Here is a 21,524-nt window from a genome sequence, read left to right on the forward strand (position 1 = left end):
GAATCATACTAATCCATCCTGTGGTTCAATCAGCTGCAGTGATGTTATGATCTTCAGTGGTTATAGTGAGGATGTTACATGTCATTAAATTCATCATGTTGAGAGGAAGATTGAGTAAAACACATGAAATGTTCCTGAGAATACACTGACTGAATATACAACTGGTAGATTAAACTTGATATTTATTACATTAAAACAAGTCAGCACACTATAGTTTTCATCTGAGGAGAAAATAATGAATTATGAAATATTGTCTCCAGTAACTAACTGTTCTATTTAAGAACAGAATTTATTATTTGGAACTACAAACCAATCAAATAAAATTTAAAACAGAGACAGGGATCTATCTCTCACTTTAACTAAATTAGATTTCCCTGTCCCTGTTATAGTCAGTCAGAACATTTCCATAGAGAGCCACTTTGCATCAGCAGCACCATGCTCCAGTGCTCTGGGAGAGTTTATAGTCCTGAGAGTTGAAGACTGGATGACTGACAGCTGTCCTTCATGACAACAGAAGCCACAGAAATCCTCCTCATCAAAAACATGACTTTGACCTCCGTCCTCATCTGGACTCTCCTCTGCTTCACTCAGGGTGAGGAAAATCATTTTTCTGTCCTGTGAAAATCATTTGGAGTGTAGCTGAGTTTCACCTCACCATCTCATGTCCAGTGTTTCTTCTTTCTCCTCAGGGTCTGTTGGACAAAATGTTGTCTTGACTCAGCCAGCAGCCAAAACAGTACAGCTGGGTCAAACTGTCTCTATTGAATGTAAGGCCAGTCCAAAAGTAGCTCAGTACTCTGGTGCACAATACTACCTGTCCTGGTACCATCAGAAAACTGGAGAAGCTCCTAAACTTCTGATCTACAGAACATCAGACAGAGAGTCAGGAATCTCCTCCAGGTTCAGTGGAAGTGGATCAGGGAATGGAGTTGACTTCACTCTGACCATCAGTAGAGTCCAGGCTGAAGATTCAGGAGATTATTACTGTCAGAGTTATCACTATATCAACAGTCAGCATGTGTTCACACAGTGAAAAAGCATCGTACAAAAACCTCCCTCAGTCAGACTGAACAGAAACTGAAGTGACTGCTGCAGCTGGAAGCTACTGCAGAGACTGATACAGTTCACTGAGGACACACAGAGACACCTCATCTCTTGCACAGAAAACACTACACAGTTTATCTTCCTATACAGAAAGTAGGTTACAAAGTCCAGCAGAGACAGACTCTCTTTCTCAGTGACTCATTCTATCATAAACTGGTCTCCTGGTTTCTTCCATCCAGAAATGCACCAACATTTCAGACTGCTCAGTCAAACATCATCAAATCAGCAGACGACACAAAACGTCCAAATACACATCACAGTTTAATCATCTGTGACGACCCCGCCTGAGCATCTCCCCCTGAAAGACCCTGATGGGCAGAATTTGGTCGTCAGGTATATTCAGCTCACCTGGTCTAGCTGCACTATATAAACTGGTAGCAGCCAGTCTTTCTCTCTGTCCCCTCTGGCTTCCTCCCTGTTGGGTTTTGGTTCTATTTTGTTTAATTATTTAACATAATCAGCAGCAGTTGAACCACCAGTTAAAGTTCTTATATTTTAAATGAATTTAATTATGGATCATTTCTAAACTCTATCAGCAGTGAGGAGGAAACAGCCTGATGTGTTGAGGACAGCTACAGTTGACTGACTCTGTGTGTTTGCATATCTGTCCTGCCTCTCTGCTCCCAGCCGTTAAGAGGCCAGTGTTGATCAGTGGCTGTCCAGGCCTTTCAGAGCCACTGACACACCAGCAGCACAATCATCATGTCTCTGACTCTACTGCTGGCCACCCTGGGGCTCCTTGTTCAGGGTGAGACTCTCTTCTGAAAACTTTGCTTCAGGATGTAACCAGGTTCACCACAATGATGTTCTGCTGTGATGGAGAAACACTGAAACAAGCAGCATTGACTTTCTTCCATCTATTCTCCATGTTAAAGAAATGATCCTCTTCTGTTTGGATGTTGATCGTCTTTCTCCAAGCTGGATTTGTCTCAATAACCCTTCTCCTCTTTTTCATGTTTTCAGGTTCATCAGGAGACATCATCCTGACTCAGTCTCCTGGATCTCAGTCTGTTGTTCTGGGACAGACTGTCTCTATCAGATGTAAAGCCAGTTCAAGTGTTAGTGACTACCTCAACTGGTACCTTCAGAAACCTGGAGAAGCTCCTAAACTCCTGATTTATTATGCTACAAACCGTGAGTCTGGAGTTTCAGATCGTTTCAGTGGAAGTGGATCTGGGACTGACTTCACTCTGACCATCAGTAGAGTTCAGGCTGAAGATTCAGGAGTTTACTACTGTCAGCAGGGTTACAGCACACCGTTCACACAGTGATACAACGTCGTACAAAAACCTCCCTCAGCTGCAGAGGAACTGATCTGACTCAACAGCTGCACTGACACTAAAACAACAGAGGTTTTATAAATACATTAAATGGATAAATAGAAACATGGACATTTGAAGGATCAGAATAATAAATCAATTTAATTAATATCAAAATATAATTGATTGTTCTGCAGTTACTGTAATGTACAGGAGATCATTTTAACTCTATTCAAATTACTGTGAAGTTAAATCTAAATGTATGTCTAATGTATCTATGTTGTAAACAGTTTTACAAACAGTGATGTGTTTTATTATTTTATTGTTTGGAAACAAATTAATTTATTTTAAAATATTTTTTAATATTTCATCACATTAGACTAAAACAATATCAATCATTTACAGCACCACAAACACTGAAAACATCTGACAAGAATTCTAAAAGAATTATCATCAAATAAATTTGACTTTTGTTCACAGCAGAAGTCATCCTGTTCATCAACATGACTTTGACCTCCGTCCTCATCTGGACTCTCCTCTGCTGTTTGACGACACATTCACACCAGTTCCTTCCCCTCAGTCAGCATCATAAGAATCATCAGTTTAAACTAGTTGCACTCGTGTACAGTCAGTTAATAAATGCCAAACAAAAACACTAACCTACCTGTGTTATGTGTGCTGTATTAATACTGACTGGTGAATACTTATATGTAAATATGTATTTTGACTCAGTCCCACAAACACCTTTCTGCTGCCCCCAAAACTCACACCAGCACTAAATGTGGATTAATCTGCTGCTAAAGAGAGACCCCAATAACTGCTTTTTATATTCATTATGTTTGTTTGATTAAAAAAAAAAACAGTGAGCAGCTGTTTGAGGAAATTACTCAACTTTTTTCAAAAAATGAAACTTAAATTTTGAGGGAAGTCAGAAAGTGTTGAGAGACAGAATAACATTGTTGGTTTTTGTTAAGAAGAAGAAAAATAAAGTATAACACCAAGTTTATTAAATCTAATAAACTCAAGGTCAGTGAACCAGTTTCAAAGAACTGACTGAGGTCAAAGCAAACACGTAGCATCGGAGGGAGAATGTGGTAATAACCTGCTGCTGTGATCAGTGTTAATGTGCTGCCATCTTGAACTTCAGTAAGTAGCATTGTTTACATTCACTGATGGATTAACCCACTGACTTTGGATTTTTAAGGTGTCTTTATTGGGGTTATTTGACTCAGTAGATTTGTGTAATATACAGACACCAAGACATCAATGTAAATGTTATTTCAGTTGTTTTTAATTCACATATTTATTTATAGAACATTACAAATGTAGATTTTTGAACTTCACATCTCCTATAAATCGATAAAGAACCATTACAGGCCCCAAAGCACCTATATACACCTTTATAGTAGTTCCACCCCTGACTGGATGGTATTTACTACATTATGTTGTGATATAGACAATTTATCGAGCTCAAAAGAGAGTTTAAGTATTAGAGAGGGAGATAGAGATTACTGTCTGAAACCAGAAACTATAGAGAAGGGGACTGTAGAGGATCAGAACCAGGCAGGAACTCAGATCCAGACATTTACAACCATGGTTATGTCAATACATCCCTCTACTCTGAAGCTCTGAATTTAAATACTCTACACAGTAATGTAGCCTCTGTAACAGCAGCTGTGCAGAGTGTGGTAACAGATTTGACCAGAGGGGGGCACTGTAGAGACACATCACACAGAAGAGAAACCATTTCGTTGTGGTGAAACATTCACACAGAGTGGACCTTTGGTGCACCACTCACATGTTCATACAGGAGAGAAACCATACACCTGTTCAGTCTGTGTTACACTAACTTTACAGTGTTAAAGTTAAATCATTAAAGAAGAATCCGATGTCTTACAGAACTCTGTAACCAAAGAAGCTCCTGTTGAGAGTATGTGAAGGTTGTGTAAAGCCTGTATGAGTAGAGCTGTTGATAGGTCTGTAACAGCTCTTAGAGAATCTACTCCCAGATAAGACTGATGGACACGGCTTTACTAAGATACTCTAACCTCACCAACAGGAAGGCACAGAGAGTCGTCTGACTCTTCATACGATCCACACAGCGCTGTGATTACATCTGGTATCACACAGAGTTTTTGCAGGTAGTGTGTCCCGCCTGCTGCTCCAGCTAATTCAGACAGGGTGCTGGGGTCATATTATGCCTGTGAAGTCTCACTTTTTAAGCTGAAAGCGTGGACACAAGCAGGAGAGACTTTTTCTGTAACTGGGAAAAAAGACTGTTGCCGTGGTTACTGAGCTGAGAGCAGGAAGTTTCATCCAGCCTGCAGCTGTTTATCATCCTCTCTCCTCTTCAGCACTGAGAGAACTGATAAATAATCAATCATGTAAAAAGCTGCAAACTTTGGTTTGAACTTTGGTTTTAATCTGTGGTTCAGCTGCTGTTCATTCAGTTAAATAATTAAAGCCTGTTTAACTGAACAGTCTTTGTCTTCAAAAACCAAACCAACATAACACAGAACAAGAGATTCAGCACAGAAAGATCTGAGCTCTGAGTTTGATGATGTACAAACTTTAAAATGAAAAATTCTTTTTTTCTCACCTGCCTGTCCCCTGCCTACATCACCCTTAATCTTTGTTGAACCCATTTACCCTCTTCAGTAACCAGTGTCAGCTGCAGCTGCTGTAATTCTTACGGTTGAAGTGTTTAAATGCTTGTGTCTTTAATTTGTCAGGATTCAGCTGAGTGAAGTGTTCTCGTGTGCTGAAATGTAAATGTCAAACTGTTCATATAAAAGAGGAGTTGCTGTTTCCAGTTCACCTGGTTTGATTACAGGTCAGATTAGGGACTGAAAGAAAAGGAGGATGATTATGTTGTGATGTGTAGTCAGAAGTCTTCTGCTGATTTGACAGTGTGAGGACATATCAGGGTGGAAGTAACCAGGAGACCAGTGTATAATGGAAAGACTCACTAAGAGACAGGTTATCTGTAGTGGAAGGTAAACTGTGTGGTGTTTTCTATACAACAGATGAGGTCTGTGTGTGTGTGTGTGTGTGTGTGTGTGTGTGTGTGTGTGTGTGTGTGTCCTCAGTGAACTGTATCAGTCTCTGCAGTAGCTTCCAGCTGCAGCAGTCACTTCAGTTTCTGTTCAGTCTGACTGAGGGAGGTTTTTGTACAACACTTTTTCACTGTGTGAACACCCACTGACTGTTGATATAGTGTTCACTCTGACAGTAATAATCTCCTGAATCTTCAGCCTGGACTCCACTGATGGTCAGAGTGAAGTCCGTCTTTGTTCCACTGCCTGTAAAACGAACTGGAATCCCTGATGCTCGTTCACTAATGTAGCTAATGAGGAGTTTGGGAGTTTCTCCATTTCTTTGTTGGTACCAGGATAAAAGTTCTTTACCACTTGATGATCCTACAGAGACCTGTGGACTGACCGTACAGGTGATGGTGACGGAGCCTCCCACAGCAGATCTCAATACTCCAGGCTGAGTCACTGTGACCTGGCCTCTGGACTCTGAGGACACAGAGACAGAAACATAAAGCAGCGTCATGGTTTTGTGGGCTTCATTTCAGAGGGACGGATGTTGATAGAGGAGAGGAGTTTGATTCTCTGGACTTTACCTGTGAAGCAGCAGCAGAGGAGAGTCCAGATGAGGACGGAGATCAAAGTCATGTTTTTGATGAGGAGGATTTCTGTGGCTTCTGTTGTCATGAAGGACAGCTGTCAGTCATCCAGTCTTCAACTCTCAGGACTATAAACTCTCCCAGAGCACTGGAGCATGGTGCTGCTGATGCAAAGTGGCTCTCTATGGAAATGCTCTGACTGACTATAACAGGGACAGGGAAATCTAATTTAGTTAAAGTGAGAGATAGATCCCTGTCTCTGTTTTAAATTTTATTTGATTGGTTTGTAGTTCCAAATAATAAATTCTGTTCTTAAATAGAACAGTTAGTTACTGGAGACGATATTTCATAATTCATTATTTTCTCCTCAGATGAAAACTATAGTGTGCTGACTTGTTTTAATGTAATAAATATCAAGTTTAATCTACCAGTTGTATATTCAGTCAGTGTATTCTCAGGAACATTTCATGTGTTTTACTCAATCTTCCTCTCAACATGATGAATTTAATGACATGTAACATCCTCACTATAACCACTGAAGATCATAACATCACTGCAGCTGATTGAACCACAGGATGGATTAGTATGATTCATGCTTGGAGTTGGAAAAAGTCTTTCAGCATTTAAAGAGTTAGTGAGCAGTGAAGTCAGTCTGTTGCCATGGTTCAGCAGTGATGCCTGTGTAAATGAGGAGACCATCTCTTATGAGATTTGGTTTGAACTAAATAAATTGGGGATCAAATAAAAGCCTCACGCTCTCGCTTCAGTGCATGATTTTGAATTCTTCAACACTGATGTTTAAGATTGTTGGTTAAACTGAAGTAAGAGTTTCTTTAGTACTGAAACCGGTCTGTTGCCATGGTTCAGCAGTGATGCCTGTCAGTTGCCGTGGTTACTGAGCTGAGAGAGGGAAGTGAAACTCTGAAGACCGGTTTCATCCAGTCAGAGGAGGACCAACAGAACCAGCAGCCTCCTCTGCTGCAACCAACAGGGTGGAGTTTATTTTCTCTTTGTATGAACTGTCTTCATCTTCGTCTCTGTCTCCTCCTCCAGTGGGTCGACTCACCCCCACCCTGACGGTGCTGCCCCCCTCCAGCGAGGAGCTGCAGCAGGGGAAGGCCACGCTCATGTGCCTGGCCAACAAGGGCTTCCCCTCAGGCTGGACCAGTGTTGGTCCTGAGCTGACTCACTGGGACTCTGCTGCTGGTTTTACTCTGCTACTGCTCTCACTCTGCTCTCTCTAACACTGTCTCTCTCTCTTTTATTTCACATGTTTCACTAGAAATATTTACCAGCTTCTCACAGTGTTTCAATATTGTTTCTGTGTTTCCAGATAATAAAAATCTGTTCATCAAATCAGTTGTTTTCATCTTTTCAAGTCTTGAAAGAAGAAAAAAAAATACTGTAATTTCTCAATGATGAGATAGAAGGTGTAAGATTACATATATATCCAAATATGCTGTATATTCAGAGAGTATATAAACCTAGTCAGAACTCTGCAGTGTTGTTTGATTAGTACAGGCCAGTGATAGAAGTTGCATATGTCCATCATTTGTGATCAGAATCAATATGAAAACCTTCATTTCTGTAAAAACTTCTCTTCAATCGTCATTGCAGATTTTTTGTAATGATAACCCTTTGCAACAAAACCCATGGTAGAAACATTTCAATGAAGAATCATCCAGTTATCTTTTATTACTGAAGTGTGTCAATGACAAGAACTCTGACATTGTTGTTCCTTTAGGAGGAACCAAAAAGCATGAAACATGCATTAAATAACACAACAAAAGTCTCAAAATGATTTTTTAAATTTGAAATAAAAAGCAACATGTAACTAAATAAAGTGTGAGCTGTAATTCTAATCATGCAAAAATTTACATACGAATTCTTCCAGAGAGTTCAACCACAAAGACAAATGAACAAGATGAAAAAAGGAAAGAAATAATAAGACTGAATTGTATCTTAATCATGAAATTTTTTTTTTTCATTGGAATCAAAAGCACACAATATCTCACAGTGGAATAATGAGTTATTTTACACTAAGTAAAGTTAGATTTTATTCAAGTAAAATTTTGCATTTTAATAAAGAAATATTTTTGAGTTCATATAGAAATGGTTTAAGATTTAAAAAATTGAATATAAGTTTTTACATTAAAAACTGTATATTTTGTTTTAAAATGTTCACTGTGGAACATATTATCTACATTTTTGTGTTTTGTGCTTCCAGTGTCTTAGTGTCAGTGCAGCTGTTGAGTCAGATCAGTTCCTCTGCAGCTGAGGGAGGTTTTTGTACGACGTTGTATCACTGTGTGAACCCGCTGTAACTCTGCTGACAGTAGTAAACTCCTGCATCTTCAGCCTGAACTCTGCTGATGGTCAGAGTGAAGTCAGGGTCAGATCCACTTCCACTAAAACGATCTGAAACTCCAGAGTGACGGGTTGTAGCATATCTAATCAGGAGTTTAGGAGCTTCTCCAGGTTTCTGAAGGTACCAGTTGAGGTAGCTACTAACACTTGAACTGGCTTTACATCTGATAGAGACAGTCTGTCCCAGAACAACAGACTGAGATCCAGGAGACTGAGTCAGGATGATTTCTCCTGATGAACCTGGAAAACATGAAAAACAGGAGAAGGATTATTGAGACAAATCCAGCTTGGAGAAAGACGATCAACATCTAAACAGAAGAGGATCATTTCTTTAACATGGAGAATAGATGGAAGAAGGTCAATGCTGCTTGTTTGAGTGTTTCTCCATCATAGAAGAACATCATTGTGGTGAACCTGGTTGCATCCTGAAGTGTCAAAGTTTTCAGAAGAGAGTCTCACCCTGAACAAGGAGCCCCAGGGTGGCCAGCAGTAGAGTCAGAGACATGATGATTGTGCTGCTGGTGTGTCAGTGGCTCTGAAAGGCCTGGACAGCCACTGATCAACACTGGCCTCTTAACGGCTGGGAGCAGAGAGGCAGGACAGATATGCAAACACACAGAGTCAGTCAACTGTAGCTGTCCTCAACACATCAGACTGTTTCCTCCTCACTGATGGGACTACTGACCATTTAAATCTTCCTCATGCACATTAATAGAAATCTTGCTGGATTTTCATGATCAGAAATATAAAGTCAGGTGTCATCAGCATAAAGAGATATCCAGTAACTCTTTTTAGTAACTGAATACATTGGTTGTGATATGTGGTTTATCTTTGTTCACAGATTTCTGATATGTTGAAGGGTCAGTCATCATTAGATCCTCTCAGCAGTGAGAGACTGGGCAGTGTTAGGATGTAGGAGAATGGGTAGAACTGTTCAGTAGTAAATGATATTTGGTTGAACTTTGTTCACTTATGAATCATTTGTGTGCTTATAGTAGATTGTGATTGTCAGCAGTAACAGTAAAAATCCAGTGTTGACAGTTGTGTGGTGTTGTGTGTGCTTGTAAAGCACAGGTGAGGAGGAGAAGGTAAAATGCCATTCGGTGCTTCAACAGGGAGGAGAGTAGGTGGTAGACTGTTATTATTTACATGTACATTTCTTTATTTTAGTGACAACAAAAGAGAAAAATAATGTCTTTGTTGTTAAGTTTTTAAGTTTTAAGTTTTTTAAGTGGCTGAGATATGATGAATCCTGGGGATAAACCAGCCCCTGAAATATGAACACATGAATGCCCTCTCTAAGGTTGGTTCAAGCACTGAAACAAATTAAACTTACTCAGTGTTTTTTTTGTATGTGTGCTAAGAGTCATATTGTTTTAGTTAATTGATGTGTTTAGAAAATGTTTTAATTTGTCACAGTAATTTGAAATAAATTTAGTTTTCTGATTCTATAAATGTCAACATTAGTATTTGTCCATTAAATGTATTTGTCAAACCTCTGTTGTTTTAGTGTCAGTGCAGCTGTTGAGTCAGATCAGTTCCTCTGCAGCTGAGGGAGGTTTTTGTACGACGTTGTTTCACTGTGTTCTCAGTGATTCCCGACTCTGTCCACAGTAATAAACTCCTGAATCTTCAGCCTGAACTCTACTGATGGTCAGAGTGTAGTCAGTGTTACTAGATGCAGTTCCTCTAAAACGATCTGAAACTCCAGAGTGACGACCTGTAGCTCTATAAATCAGGAGTTTAGGGGCCTCCCCAGGTTTCTGAAGGTACCAGTGGAGCCACTTGAGATCACTATGCTCAACACTTGAACTGGTTGTACATCTGATAGAGACAGTCTGTCCCAGAACAACAGACAGAGATCCAGGAGACTGAGTCAGGGTGATGTCTCCTGATGAACCTGAAAACATGAAACAGAGGAGAAGGGTTATTGAGACAAATCCAGCTTGAAGAAAGATGATCAACATCCAAACAGAAGAGGATCATTTCTTTAACATGGAGAATAGATGGAAGAAGGTCGATGCTGCTTGTTTGAGTGTTTCTCCATCATAGCAGAACATCATTGTGGTGAACCTGGTTGCATCCTGAAGTGTCAAAGTTTTCAGAAGAGAGTCTCACCCTGAACAAGGAGCCCCAGGGTGGCCAGCAGTAGAGTCAGAGACATGATGATTGTGCTGCCGGCGTGTCAGTGGCTCTGAAAGGCCTGGACAGCCACTGATCAACACTGGCCTCTTAACGGCTGGGAGCAGAGAGGCAGGACAGATATGCAAACACACAGAGTCAGTCAACTGTAGCTGTCCTCAACACATCAGGCTGTTTCCTCCTCACTACTGACAGAGTTTAGAAATGATCCATAATTAAATTCATTTAAAATATAAGAACTTTAACTGGTGGTTCAACTGCTGCTGATTATGTTAAATAATTAAACAAAATAGAACCAAAACCCAACAGGGAGGAAGCCAGAGGGGACAGAGAGAAAGACTGGCTGCTACCAGTTTATATAGTGCAGCTAGACCAGGTGAGCTGAATATACCTGACGACCAAATTCTGCCCATCAGGGTCTTTCAGGGGGAGATGCTCAGGCGGGGTCGTCACAGATGATTAAACTGTGATGTGTATTTGGACGTTTTGTGTTGTCTGCTGATTTGATGATGTTTGACTGAGCAGTCTGAAATGTTGGTGCATTTCTGGATGGAAGAAACCAGGAGACCAGTTTATGATAGAATGAGTCACTGAGAAAGAGAGTCTGTCTCTGCTGGACTTTGTAACCTACTTTCTGTATAGGAAGATAAACTGTGTGGTGTTTTATGTGCAAGAGATGAGGTGTCTCTGTGTGTCCTCAGTGAACTGTATCAGTCTCTGCAGTAGCTTCCAGCTGCAGCAGTCACTTCAGTTTCTGTTCAGTCTGACTGAGGGAGATTTTTGTACGACGCTTTTTCACTGTGTGAACACAGCTTGACTGTTGATAGAGTGAACACTCTGACAGTAATAATCTCCTGAATCTTCAGCCTGGACTCCACTGATGGTCAGAGTGAAGTCAACTCCATTCCCTGATCCACTTCCACTGAACCTGGAGGAGATTCCCAAAAGTCTGGTTGATGTTAGGTAGATCAGAAGTTTAGGAGCTTCTCCAGTTTTGTGATGGTACCAGGACAGGTAGTATTGTGCACCTGAGTAGTGATACACTTGTGAACTGGCCCTACAGTCAATAGAGACAGTTTGACCCAGCTGTACTGTTTTGGCTGCTGGCTGAGTCAAGACAACATTTTGTCCAACAGACCCTGAGGAGAGAGAAGAAACACTGGACATGAGATGGTGAGGTGAAACTCAGCTACACTCCAAATGATTTTCACAGGACAGAAAAATGATTTTCCTCACCCTGAGTGAAGCAGAGGAGAGTCCAGATGAGGACGGAGGTCAAAGCCATGTTTTTGATGAGGAGGATTTCTGTGGCTTCTGTTGTCATGAAGGACAGCTGTCAGTCATCCAGTCTTCAACTCTCAGGACTATAAACTCTCCCAGAGCACTGGAGCATGGTGCTGCTGATGCAAAGTGGCTCTCTATGGAAATGTTCTCACTGACTCCAACAGGGACTTGGAGATCACTCTGATGATGCTGTTTCTATATGGATCAATCACTTTATCAATGTATTAGTTCATATTTTTCAATTCAATTCAATTATCAGTTTTGTGTGGATTTTAATTAATGACTCAAGAGAATTTTCCTTTAAAACCTCAATTTATCACTCACTACTTTGAAGCCACAAGGATCAGTTTTAGTTCCAAGATAATGCAAAATATATGTATTTAATGAAGTGAACTATTTAGAAAAATATTAGATATTGTTGAATTTCCTATGAAATAACTAGTTTTTGAAAACAGGAACTGGTTTATTTGAGTTTGTTGTTGTCAAAGTCAGAGAGCCGTGTCTCTCTACAGTCAGAGGTTTTTGTACGACCACTCAGTCAGTTTGTATCACTGTGGAGGACTTTTGGTGGAGGAACCAGACTGGATGTTGGAAGTAAGTTTCTAATCAAATATTAAATATTGTATCATCAGTTCAGCCTCTAATTTCTGTGTCTGAACATTTGGAGCAGATATAAATTTCCATTGGGCTGATCTAAATCTCTTTCAAATCTCTATTTTATTCTTCATTTCTCCTGTTTGACCATGAAGCTGAACTCAGAGCAGCTTTACTGAACTTTTCTTTACATGTTCCACTTCATTTGTGAAATGTGAACAATTTGAACTGCAGGAGAGATTAAAGAACAACAATCCTGCTGTAAAAATGTTTTCACATTTAGTCTTTACATTTGAAACTGTTTTCAAGTTGAGTTCAAATGATTGTGAACAGTGTGAGTGAAGTTCAGTTTTTAAAAATTCTGTCAAATCTCTGATCTTTCATTCTTTTTGTCCAAATTTGAAATAATTTCAAAACCTTCCTGAGGCTCATTTTTAAATATGGTTGTCAGTTATTTTTGTTGATAATGTTCTTTAACAGTAAATCTGATTAACTGTTGTGCTCTTGATAGTTTTGACAGTAAATGTGTTTCATGATAAATGTACCAGGACAGTCAACATTTCCAGAAATGATTTTCTCATTTAATTACTTGATATAAAGTCCAGTAAAACACAGTTGTTGAAATGTAAAATCAGCTTCTTTTGTTTCCAGTGTAGTTTGATATATTTCAGGTCATATGAGGACTCTTTGTGTGCTGATATGCATGAGAGGTTTCTTAGCGGGAAGTGAAACAGTGTGTGAGTGAGTGACTGGTGGAGCAGAAAAACCATCTGACAGAAACTCCTTAAAGGAGAAAATCCACTCTCACACAGTAAAGGTGTCCAAGCGTGTGGTGTTTGATTGACAGCTGTGTGGTCCCTGTCCTCTAAGCTGATTGGTGTCTCCTAGGTGATACTCGTCCCACCCTGACGGTGCTGCCCCCCTCCAGCGAGGAGCTGCAGCAGGGGAAGGCCACGCTCATGTGCCTGGCCAACAAGGGCTTCCCCTCAGGCTGGAGTCTGGCCTGGAAGGTGGACGGCAGCAGCAACAGCAGCTGGAAGGAGACCAAGAGCCCCGGGGTGCTGGGTAAGGACGGCCTCTACAGCTGGAGCAGCACCCTGAGGCTCAATGCAGACCAGTGGGGGAAGGTGGGCTCTGTGACCTGTGAGGCCACCCAGGGCTCCCAGCCTCTGGTCTCAGAGACACTGAGGAGAGACCAGTGTTAGTCCTGAGCTGACTCACTGGGACTCTGCTGCTGGTTTTACTCTGCTACTGCTCTCACTCTGCTCTCTCTAACACTGTCTCTCTCTCTTTTATTTCACATGTTTCACTAGAAATATTTACCAGCTTCTCGCAGTGTTTCAATATTGTTTCTGTGTTTCCAGATAATAAAAATCTCTTCATCAAATCAGTTGTTTTCATCTTTATTATTTTGGAAGTGACAAAAAAATCAAAGGTGCAAGATTACATATATATCCAAATATGCTGTATATTCAGAGAGTATATAAAGTCAGAACTCCTCAGTTTTGTTTGATTACTGCAAACCAGCGATGCAAATTACACGTTAATAATTTGTGATTAGAATCAACATGAAAACCTTCATGTCTGTAAACCTTCTCTTCAATCGTCACTGCAGATTTTTCTGTGATAATAAATCTTTGTAAAAAAAAAAAAAGAAAAGTAAAAAAAAAAAAAAACTGGTAGAAACATTTCAATGAAAAATCATCCAGTTATCCAGTTAAGTGTGTTAATGGTAAGAACTCATTATTGTTCCTTTAGGTGGATCCAAAGAACATGAAAATCCTTTGTATAAAACAATAAAAGTCTCAAAAATGTTTCTTTAAATCTGAAACAAAAAGCCACACATCATCAGCATAAAGAGAAATAAAATGAATGTGATCTGTAATTCTGACCTTTGAAATATTTACATACATATTCTACCAAAGAGATCAAACATAGACAAATGAACCAGATGAAAAAATGATGATGAATAAACTGTTACAGAATTAAGTCCTCCATAAATCCTTTTTGATGTCAATCATAAATTATGCTTGATTGCTGGAGCACAAAGCACAGAATGTGACTAAAATATGTGAGTTGAATAATGAGTTATTTTACATGAAGGAAATTAGATCTTGTTTGAGTAAATTTTAATTAATCAAAGACTGTGTGAGTTCAAAATAAAAATGGTGTGAAGAAAATTAAATAAATACAAAAATAAATAAATAAAATATAACCTTCAAGGTTAAATTCAATATATTTAGTGTTTACATTTTCAAAGTCGATCATTATAAATTACATTATTTATTACAACCTCTGTTGTTTTAGTGTCAGTGCAGCTGTTGAGTCAGATCAGTTCCTCTGCAGCTGAGGGAGGTTTTTGTACGACGTTGTATCACTGTGTGAACGGGAGGTTTTCATCATGCTGACAGTAGTAAACTCCTGCATCTTCAGCCTGAACTCTACTGATGGTCAGAGTGAAGTCAGTGTTACTAGATTTACTTCCACTAAAACGATCTGAAACGCCTGAATAACGTGTTGTATCATCATAAATAAGAAGCTTGGGAGTTTCTCCAGGTCTCTGAAGGTACCATTGGAGGTCGTAAGTAACACTTGAACTGGCTTTACATCTGATAGAGACAGTCTGTCCCAGAACAACAGACTGAGATCCAGGAGACTGAGTCAGGATGATTTCTCCTGATGAACCTGGAAAACATGAAAAAGAGGAGAAGGGTTATTGAGACAAATCCAACTTGGAGAAAGATGATCAACATCCAAACAGAAGAGGATCATTTCTTTAACATGGAGAATAGATGGAAGAAGGTAAATGCTGCTTGTTTGAGTGTTTCTCCATCATAGCAGAACATCATTGTGGTGAACCTGGTTGCATCCTGAAGTGTCAAAGTTTTCAGAAGAGAGTCTCACCCTGAACAAGGAGCCCCAGGGTGACCAGCAGTAGAGTCAGAGACATGATGATTGTGCTGCCAGCGTGTCAGTGGCTCTGAAAGGCCTGGACAGCTACTGATCAACACTGGCCTCTTAACAGCTGGGAGCAGAGAGGCAGGACAGATATGCAAACACACAGAGTCAGTCAACTGTAGCTGTCCTCAACACATCAGGCTGTTTCCTCCTCACTGATGGAACACCTCACTGTTTAAATCATCCTCATGCACATTAATAGAAATCTTGTTGGATTTACATGATCAGAAATATAAAGTCAGGTGTCATCCAGAGATATCCAGTAACTCTTTTGAATAACTGAATACATTGGTGTGATATGTGGTTTATCTTTGTTCACAGGTTTATGATATATTGAAGGGTCAGTCCACTCTGTATGTTTTCAGTTGGTCTGTCTGGGTTGTTGAGGGTAGATCAGCTGCTCAATCATGGAGAGTGGAAACAGGTTTACATCATTAGATCCTCTCAGCAGTGAGGGACTGGGCAGTGTTAGGATGTAGGAGGATGGGTAAAACTGTTCAGTAGTTAATGACATTTGGTTGAACTTTGTTCACTTATGAATCATTTGTGTGCTTATAGTAGATTGTGATTGTCAGCAGTAATAAAAAAATCCAGTGTTGACAGTTGTGTGGTGTTGTGTGTGCTTGTAAAGCACAGGTGAGGAGGAGAAGGTAAAATGCCATTTGGTGCTTCAACAGGGAGGAGAGTAGGTGGTAGGTTGTTATTATTTACATGCTCATTTCTTTATTTTAGTGACAACAAAAGTGATAGATGATGTTTCTTTTTGTTAAGTTTTTGAGGTGGCTGAGATATGATGAATCTTGGGGGTAAACTTGAGAGTGGCAACATTATATCAAACAATCATGTAATCTTAACTCAAACTGCAGACCAATAAAATATTTCTGGAATTTAATTTTCAATTGAAATGATTTCAGTTTCCTAATCCTACAAATGTCCACAGTATTATTCATTCCTTAAATGCATGTGTCAAACCTCTGTTGTTTTAGTGTCAGTGCAGCTGTTGAGTCAGATCAGTTCCTCTGCAGCTGAGGGAGGTTTTTGTACGACGTTGTATCACTGTGTGAACGGGAAGCTCTCACTCTGCTGACAGTAGTAAACTCCTGAATCTTCAGCCTGAACTCTACTGATGGTCAGAGTGAAGTCAGTGTTACTAGATTTACTTCCAGTAAAACGATCTGAAACGCCAGTATGACGGATTGTATCATCACGAACAAGAAGTTTGGGAGTTTCTCCAGGTCTCTGAAGGTACCATTGGAGATCGTAATCAACACTTGAACTGGCTTTACATCTGATAGAGACAGTCTGTCCCAGAACAACAGACTGAGATCCAGGAGACTGAGTCAGGATGATGTCTCCTGATGAACCTGGAAAACATGAAACAGAGGAGAAGGGTTATTGAGACAAATCCAGCTTGGAGAAAGACGATCGACATCCAAACAGAAGAGGATCATTTCTTTAACATGGAGAATAGATGGAAGAAGGTCGATGCTGCTTGTTTGAGTGTTTCTCCATCATAGCAGAACATCATTGTGGTGAACCTGGTTGCATCCTGAAGTGTCAAAGTTTTCAGAAGAGAGTCTCACCCTGAACAAGGAGCCCCAGGGTGGCCAGCAGTAGAGTCAGAGACATGATGATTGTGCTGCCAGCGTGTCAGTGGCTCTGAAAGGCCTGGACAGCCACTGATCAACACTGGCCTCTTAACGGCTGGGAGCAGAGAGGCAGGACAGATATGCAAACACACAGAGTCAGTCAACTGTAGCTGTCCTCAACACATCAGGCTGTTTCCTCCTCACTGATGGGACTACTACACTGTGGAACTGTTTATCCCACAGCGTTTATACTCAGTCTGTTAGAGGCCTATTGCTGCAGCATCTAATCATGAGAGCATCAGAACCCTTTACTGACAGTGCCAGTTAACAACAGCTGTGCTGAACCAGTGACTGATACTTTTGGCTGAGTAACTTCAGCATTGAATAATCCATGTGGTGTTTGTGGGTTCACACTTTACAGCTCAGATTTCAATGTTTTATTTTGATGTTTTTCCAAAGAAAATGTGTGAATAAGTGATGACAACTCTGCTAAGAAAGGTGAAGCATTTCCTTTTCTCAGCGACAGTGTAATGGATGTAATGTGTATACAAGTTATTCAGAGATGAGAAACAAGTGGAATATATTTTCTGAATTTGTGTCTATGTGTAGAAAAATGTGTGAAAGACATGAAAAAGAAAGTATAATGAGCAGGTATTGATACTGTCAGCTCCAATATAAAGTTAGAAATGTTCCTCATTGAGTCACTGGTTCTGTTCTCATCTATCAGGCAGAGAGGATGTTGTCTCAGTCAACACTCATTAGCTACTATCAATAAAAATCTTGGTGTCCCACAAGGCTCCATCATGGGTCCTCTGGAGTTTAAACGTCATGTGCTGCTGGTGTTGAATAAACAACATGGGATTTTTTCTGTTTGTGAATGGTACATAGGTGTACAGTTAGACATTGCTGAATAACTCCAGTCAAATCAGTAAACAACAATTTTCTGTTCCTAATAAATTCTTCCTTGTTTTTCTATATATGTAGGTTGTGAAAAGTGGTAGCCAACAGCCAGCATGTTGAACCCTGCATGTTTAAGTGACTTTTTGAAGGTTAAGACTTGGTTTAAGGGTTAGGATTACAAATTCAGTTGTGTTAAGGTTAGGGCAAGGTGTTAGGGAAAACAATATCAGTCACAGGTGTCCAGGAGCATGGTACAACCAAGACGTGTGTGTGTCCTCAGTGAACTGTATCAGTCTCTGCAGTAGCTTCCAGCTGCAGCAGTCACTTCAGTTTCTGTTCAGTCTGACTGAGGGAGGTTTTTGTACGACAGTTTTTCATTGTGTGCACAGCCACTGACTGTTGATATAGTGCCAACTGCTACAGTAATAAACTCCTGAATCTTCAGCCTGGACTCCACTTATGGTCAGAGTGAAGTCAACTCCATTCCCTGATCCACTTCCACTGAACCTGGAGGAGATTCCTGACTCTCTGTCTGATGTGTAGTAGATCAGAAGTTTAGGAACTTCTCCAGTTTTCTGATGGTACCAAGCAAGGTAGTATTTTTTGGGGGAACAGCATGATCCAATTTGTGAACTGGCCCTACATTCAATAGAGACAGTTTGACCCAGCTGTACTGTTTTGGCTGCTGGCTGAGTCAAGACAACATTTTGTCCAATAGACCCTGAGGAGAGAGAAGAAACACTGGACATGAGATGGTGAGGTGAAACTCAGCTACACTCCAAATGATTTTCACAGGACAGAAAAATGATTTTCCTCACCCTGAGTGAAGCAGAGGAGAGTCCAGATAAGGACGGAGGTCAAAGTCATGTTTTTGATGAGGAGGATTTCTGTGGCTTCTGTTGTCATGAAGGACAGCTGTCAGTCATCCAGTCTTCAACTCTCAGGACTATAAACTCTCCCAGAGCACTGGAGCATGGTGCTGCTGATGCAAAGTGGCTCTCTATGGAAATGCTCTCACTGAGTGTTGATTTAAAATGTGTCAGTGCTCATATTTTGGATGAAAATACCTTCAACTCACTGTTTAAATCATCCTCATGGAGGTTAATAGAATATTTGTTAGATTATCAGGATTAGAAATATAAAGTCAGGTTTCATCAGCATAAAGAGATATCCATTGACTCTGCACTCACTCTGCAACTCTCTATGTCTGTTTAACTTGACTATCATATATCTCAATGATGCTGTTTGATTTTAGAGATGCAGTCATCCTCAGTATTTCATGACAAAATAGATACATGAGTTTATTTTCAGTCTGCTTTATTATTAAAGTGATACATGTCTGCTATCACATGTCTTAATAGTAACAGCTGATCCATGAAATCCACATTGACTCATTTCATTACTGGTTTAGGTCACAGGGACTTTGTCATTGCTTAGTATTGATTTTACAACAATATGATTGGATAAACTGATTCACAACATAACCGTACAACATAAAAGTTTTTAGCAATACTAGTGAGTTTTGTTTTACTTTGATGGGCGTATTTAGTTAAACTCACAAATTTCAACAATTTCTTAGGATTTGGAATTTGATCATAACAATGTTATCTTTAACAAATTCTTTAAATTACATTTTAATTTCAGTTGAATTGTCTTTCATTTTGAACTGAGTTTGGTGTTTCCAATAACAGATACCTACTCAGTTAATACCTCCTGACTCTGTAATTTGAATGAGTAATGTATTCAATATCTTTATCATAAATTAAACACAGTATTTCTATCAGTGAATGTTTCCTACAGCTTGAGAATCTGCTTTAGTCAGAGCTTTACAGTTTTAGTGTCAGTGCAGCTGTTGAGTCAGATCAGTTCCTCTGCAGCTGAGGGAGGTTTTTGTATGACGTTGTATCACTGTGTGAACGGGAGGCTCTCACTCTGCTGACAGTAGTAAACTCCTGAATCTTCAGCCTGAACTCTACTGATGGTCAGAGTGAAGTCAGTGTTACTAGATTTACTTCCAGTAAAACGGTCTGAAACGCCAGAGTAACGGGTTACATCTTTATATATCAGGAGTTTAGGAGTTTCTCCAGGTTTCTGAAGGTACCAGTGGAGGTCACTAACAACACCTGAACTTGTTTTACATCTGATAGAGACAGTCTGTCCCAGAACAACAGACTGAGATCCAGGAGACTGAGTCAGGATGATGTCTCCTGATGAACCTGGAAAACATGAAACAGAGGAGAAGGGTTATTGAGACAAATCCAGCTTGGAGAAAGACGATCAACATCCAAACAGAAGAGGATCATTTCTTTAACATGGAGAATAGATGGAAGAAGGTCAATGCTGCTTGTTTGAGTGTTTCTCCATCATAGCAGAACATCATTGTGGTGAACCTGGTTGCATCCTGAAGTGTCAAAGTTTTCAGAAGAGAGTCTCACCCTGAACAAGGAGCCCCAGGGTGGCCAGCAGTAGAGTCAGAGACATGATGATTGTGCTGCCGGCGTGTCAGTGGCTCTGAAAGGCCTGGACAGCCACTGATCAACACTGGCCTCTTAACGGCTGGGAGCAGAGAGGCAGGACAGATATGCAAACACACAGAGTCAGTCAACTGTAGCTGTCCTCAACACATCAGGCTGTTTCCTCCTCAATGCTGGGAGTACTGACTGTTTAAATCATCCTCATGGAGAATAAAAGAAATGTTGTTGGGTTTTTAAGATCAGAATCAGAATCAGCATCAGCTTTATTGTCATTATACACAAGTACAACGAAACTGTGTGTGGCTACCCTCCAAGACAAAAATATAATATCAATAGAATAAATAGAAAAAATAAAATAAAATATATAGTAAAAATACATATTTACAAAATGTGAAATAAGCAGGTCATTGCCCACACACCACTCTGTGAGATGTTCCACCTCATCCCTGTAGGCTGTCTCCTCGTTGTCTGAGATGTGTGCGATGAGCCCTACAACTGTACAACTGTAGTATCATCTGCAAACTTAAGATCAGAAATACAAAGTCAGATATCATCAGCATAAAGAGATATTCAGTAAATGTGCACTCAGTCTTTCTCTTCATAATAAATTACATACATGCTCTGTGTCTAAAGCTAAATTTGATCCTCTGCCAACACTCTTTTGTTCAGTGACATGTTGTGTATGTTTTGTGTTTCTGAAAACATTGTTTCTCTGACAGTGTCAGTGTCTCTGCCTCAGAAAACATTTGTTCCATTGCAGATATGGAACCTCGGTGTCAGTGGGACATTGATGTTTCGTATGTTGTGAATCTGGTTTGTGGGTCGACATCAGTGGAGCTGACTCTGCTACATGTTGTTGTGGTTTTAATGGTCTGACTGGGCTTCTTCACTGGAGCTGTTCTCTTCATTTGAGGACACTTCCAGGTTGTTGAGGTGGGAGGTGGACTGTTTGAAGTTCAGGAGGAAAACTATGAACATTAAAAATCATCTGTGTGTGTGTGTGTGTGTGTGTGTGTGTGTGTGTCCTCAGTGAACTGTATCAGTCTCTGCAGTAGCTTCCAGCTGCAGCAGTCACTTCAGTTTCTGTTCAGTCTGACTGAGGGAGGTTTTTGTACGACGCTTTTTCACTGTGTGAACACCCACTGACTGTTGATAGAGTGCCAACCATTACAGTAGTAAACTCCTGAATCTTCAGCCTGAACTCCACTGATGGTCAGAGTGA

The 21,524-nt window shown here is 40.1% G+C and overlaps 6 gene segments (V, D, J or C); 2 read left to right on the forward strand and 4 right to left on the reverse strand.

The window, feature by feature from the left end:
- Positions 1 to 455: 455 nt before the first annotated feature.
- On the forward strand, positions 456 to 13,768 carry LOC108892118 (Ig kappa chain V-III region MOPC 63-like). The segment is given in 4 exon segments: positions 456 to 592; positions 690 to 1,023; positions 12,347 to 12,381; positions 13,270 to 13,768. Coding segments are annotated over 4 exon segments (774 nt in total).
- LOC108892119 (Ig kappa chain V-III region MOPC 63-like) overlaps positions 1,698 to 21,524 on the forward strand; it is a 64,761-nt gene continuing 44,934 nt past the window's right edge. Inside the window, 2 exon segments of the V gene segment in view lie at positions 1,698 to 1,852; positions 2,068 to 2,362. Coding sequence covers positions 1,807 to 1,852; positions 2,068 to 2,362 — 341 coding nt within the window.
- Positions 7,605 to 8,946, reverse strand: LOC108892125 (immunoglobulin kappa variable 4-1-like). The segment is given in 2 exon segments: positions 7,605 to 8,601; positions 8,821 to 8,946. Coding segments are annotated over 2 exon segments (351 nt in total).
- Positions 14,572 to 15,402, reverse strand: LOC108892136 (immunoglobulin kappa variable 2-29-like). The segment is given in 2 exon segments: positions 14,572 to 15,066; positions 15,286 to 15,402. Coding segments are annotated over 2 exon segments (357 nt in total).
- On the reverse strand, positions 16,368 to 17,035 carry LOC108892135 (immunoglobulin kappa variable 2-24-like). The segment is given in 2 exon segments: positions 16,368 to 16,703; positions 16,923 to 17,035. Coding segments are annotated over 2 exon segments (357 nt in total).
- Positions 19,705 to 20,417, reverse strand: LOC108892126 (immunoglobulin kappa variable 2D-29-like). The segment is given in 2 exon segments: positions 19,705 to 20,044; positions 20,264 to 20,417. Coding segments are annotated over 2 exon segments (357 nt in total).

Source organism: Lates calcarifer, linkage group LG3 (assembly GCF_001640805.2).
Source record: "Lates calcarifer isolate ASB-BC8 linkage group LG3, TLL_Latcal_v3, whole genome shotgun sequence".
NCBI lineage: Eukaryota > Metazoa > Chordata > Actinopteri > Centropomidae > Lates > Lates calcarifer.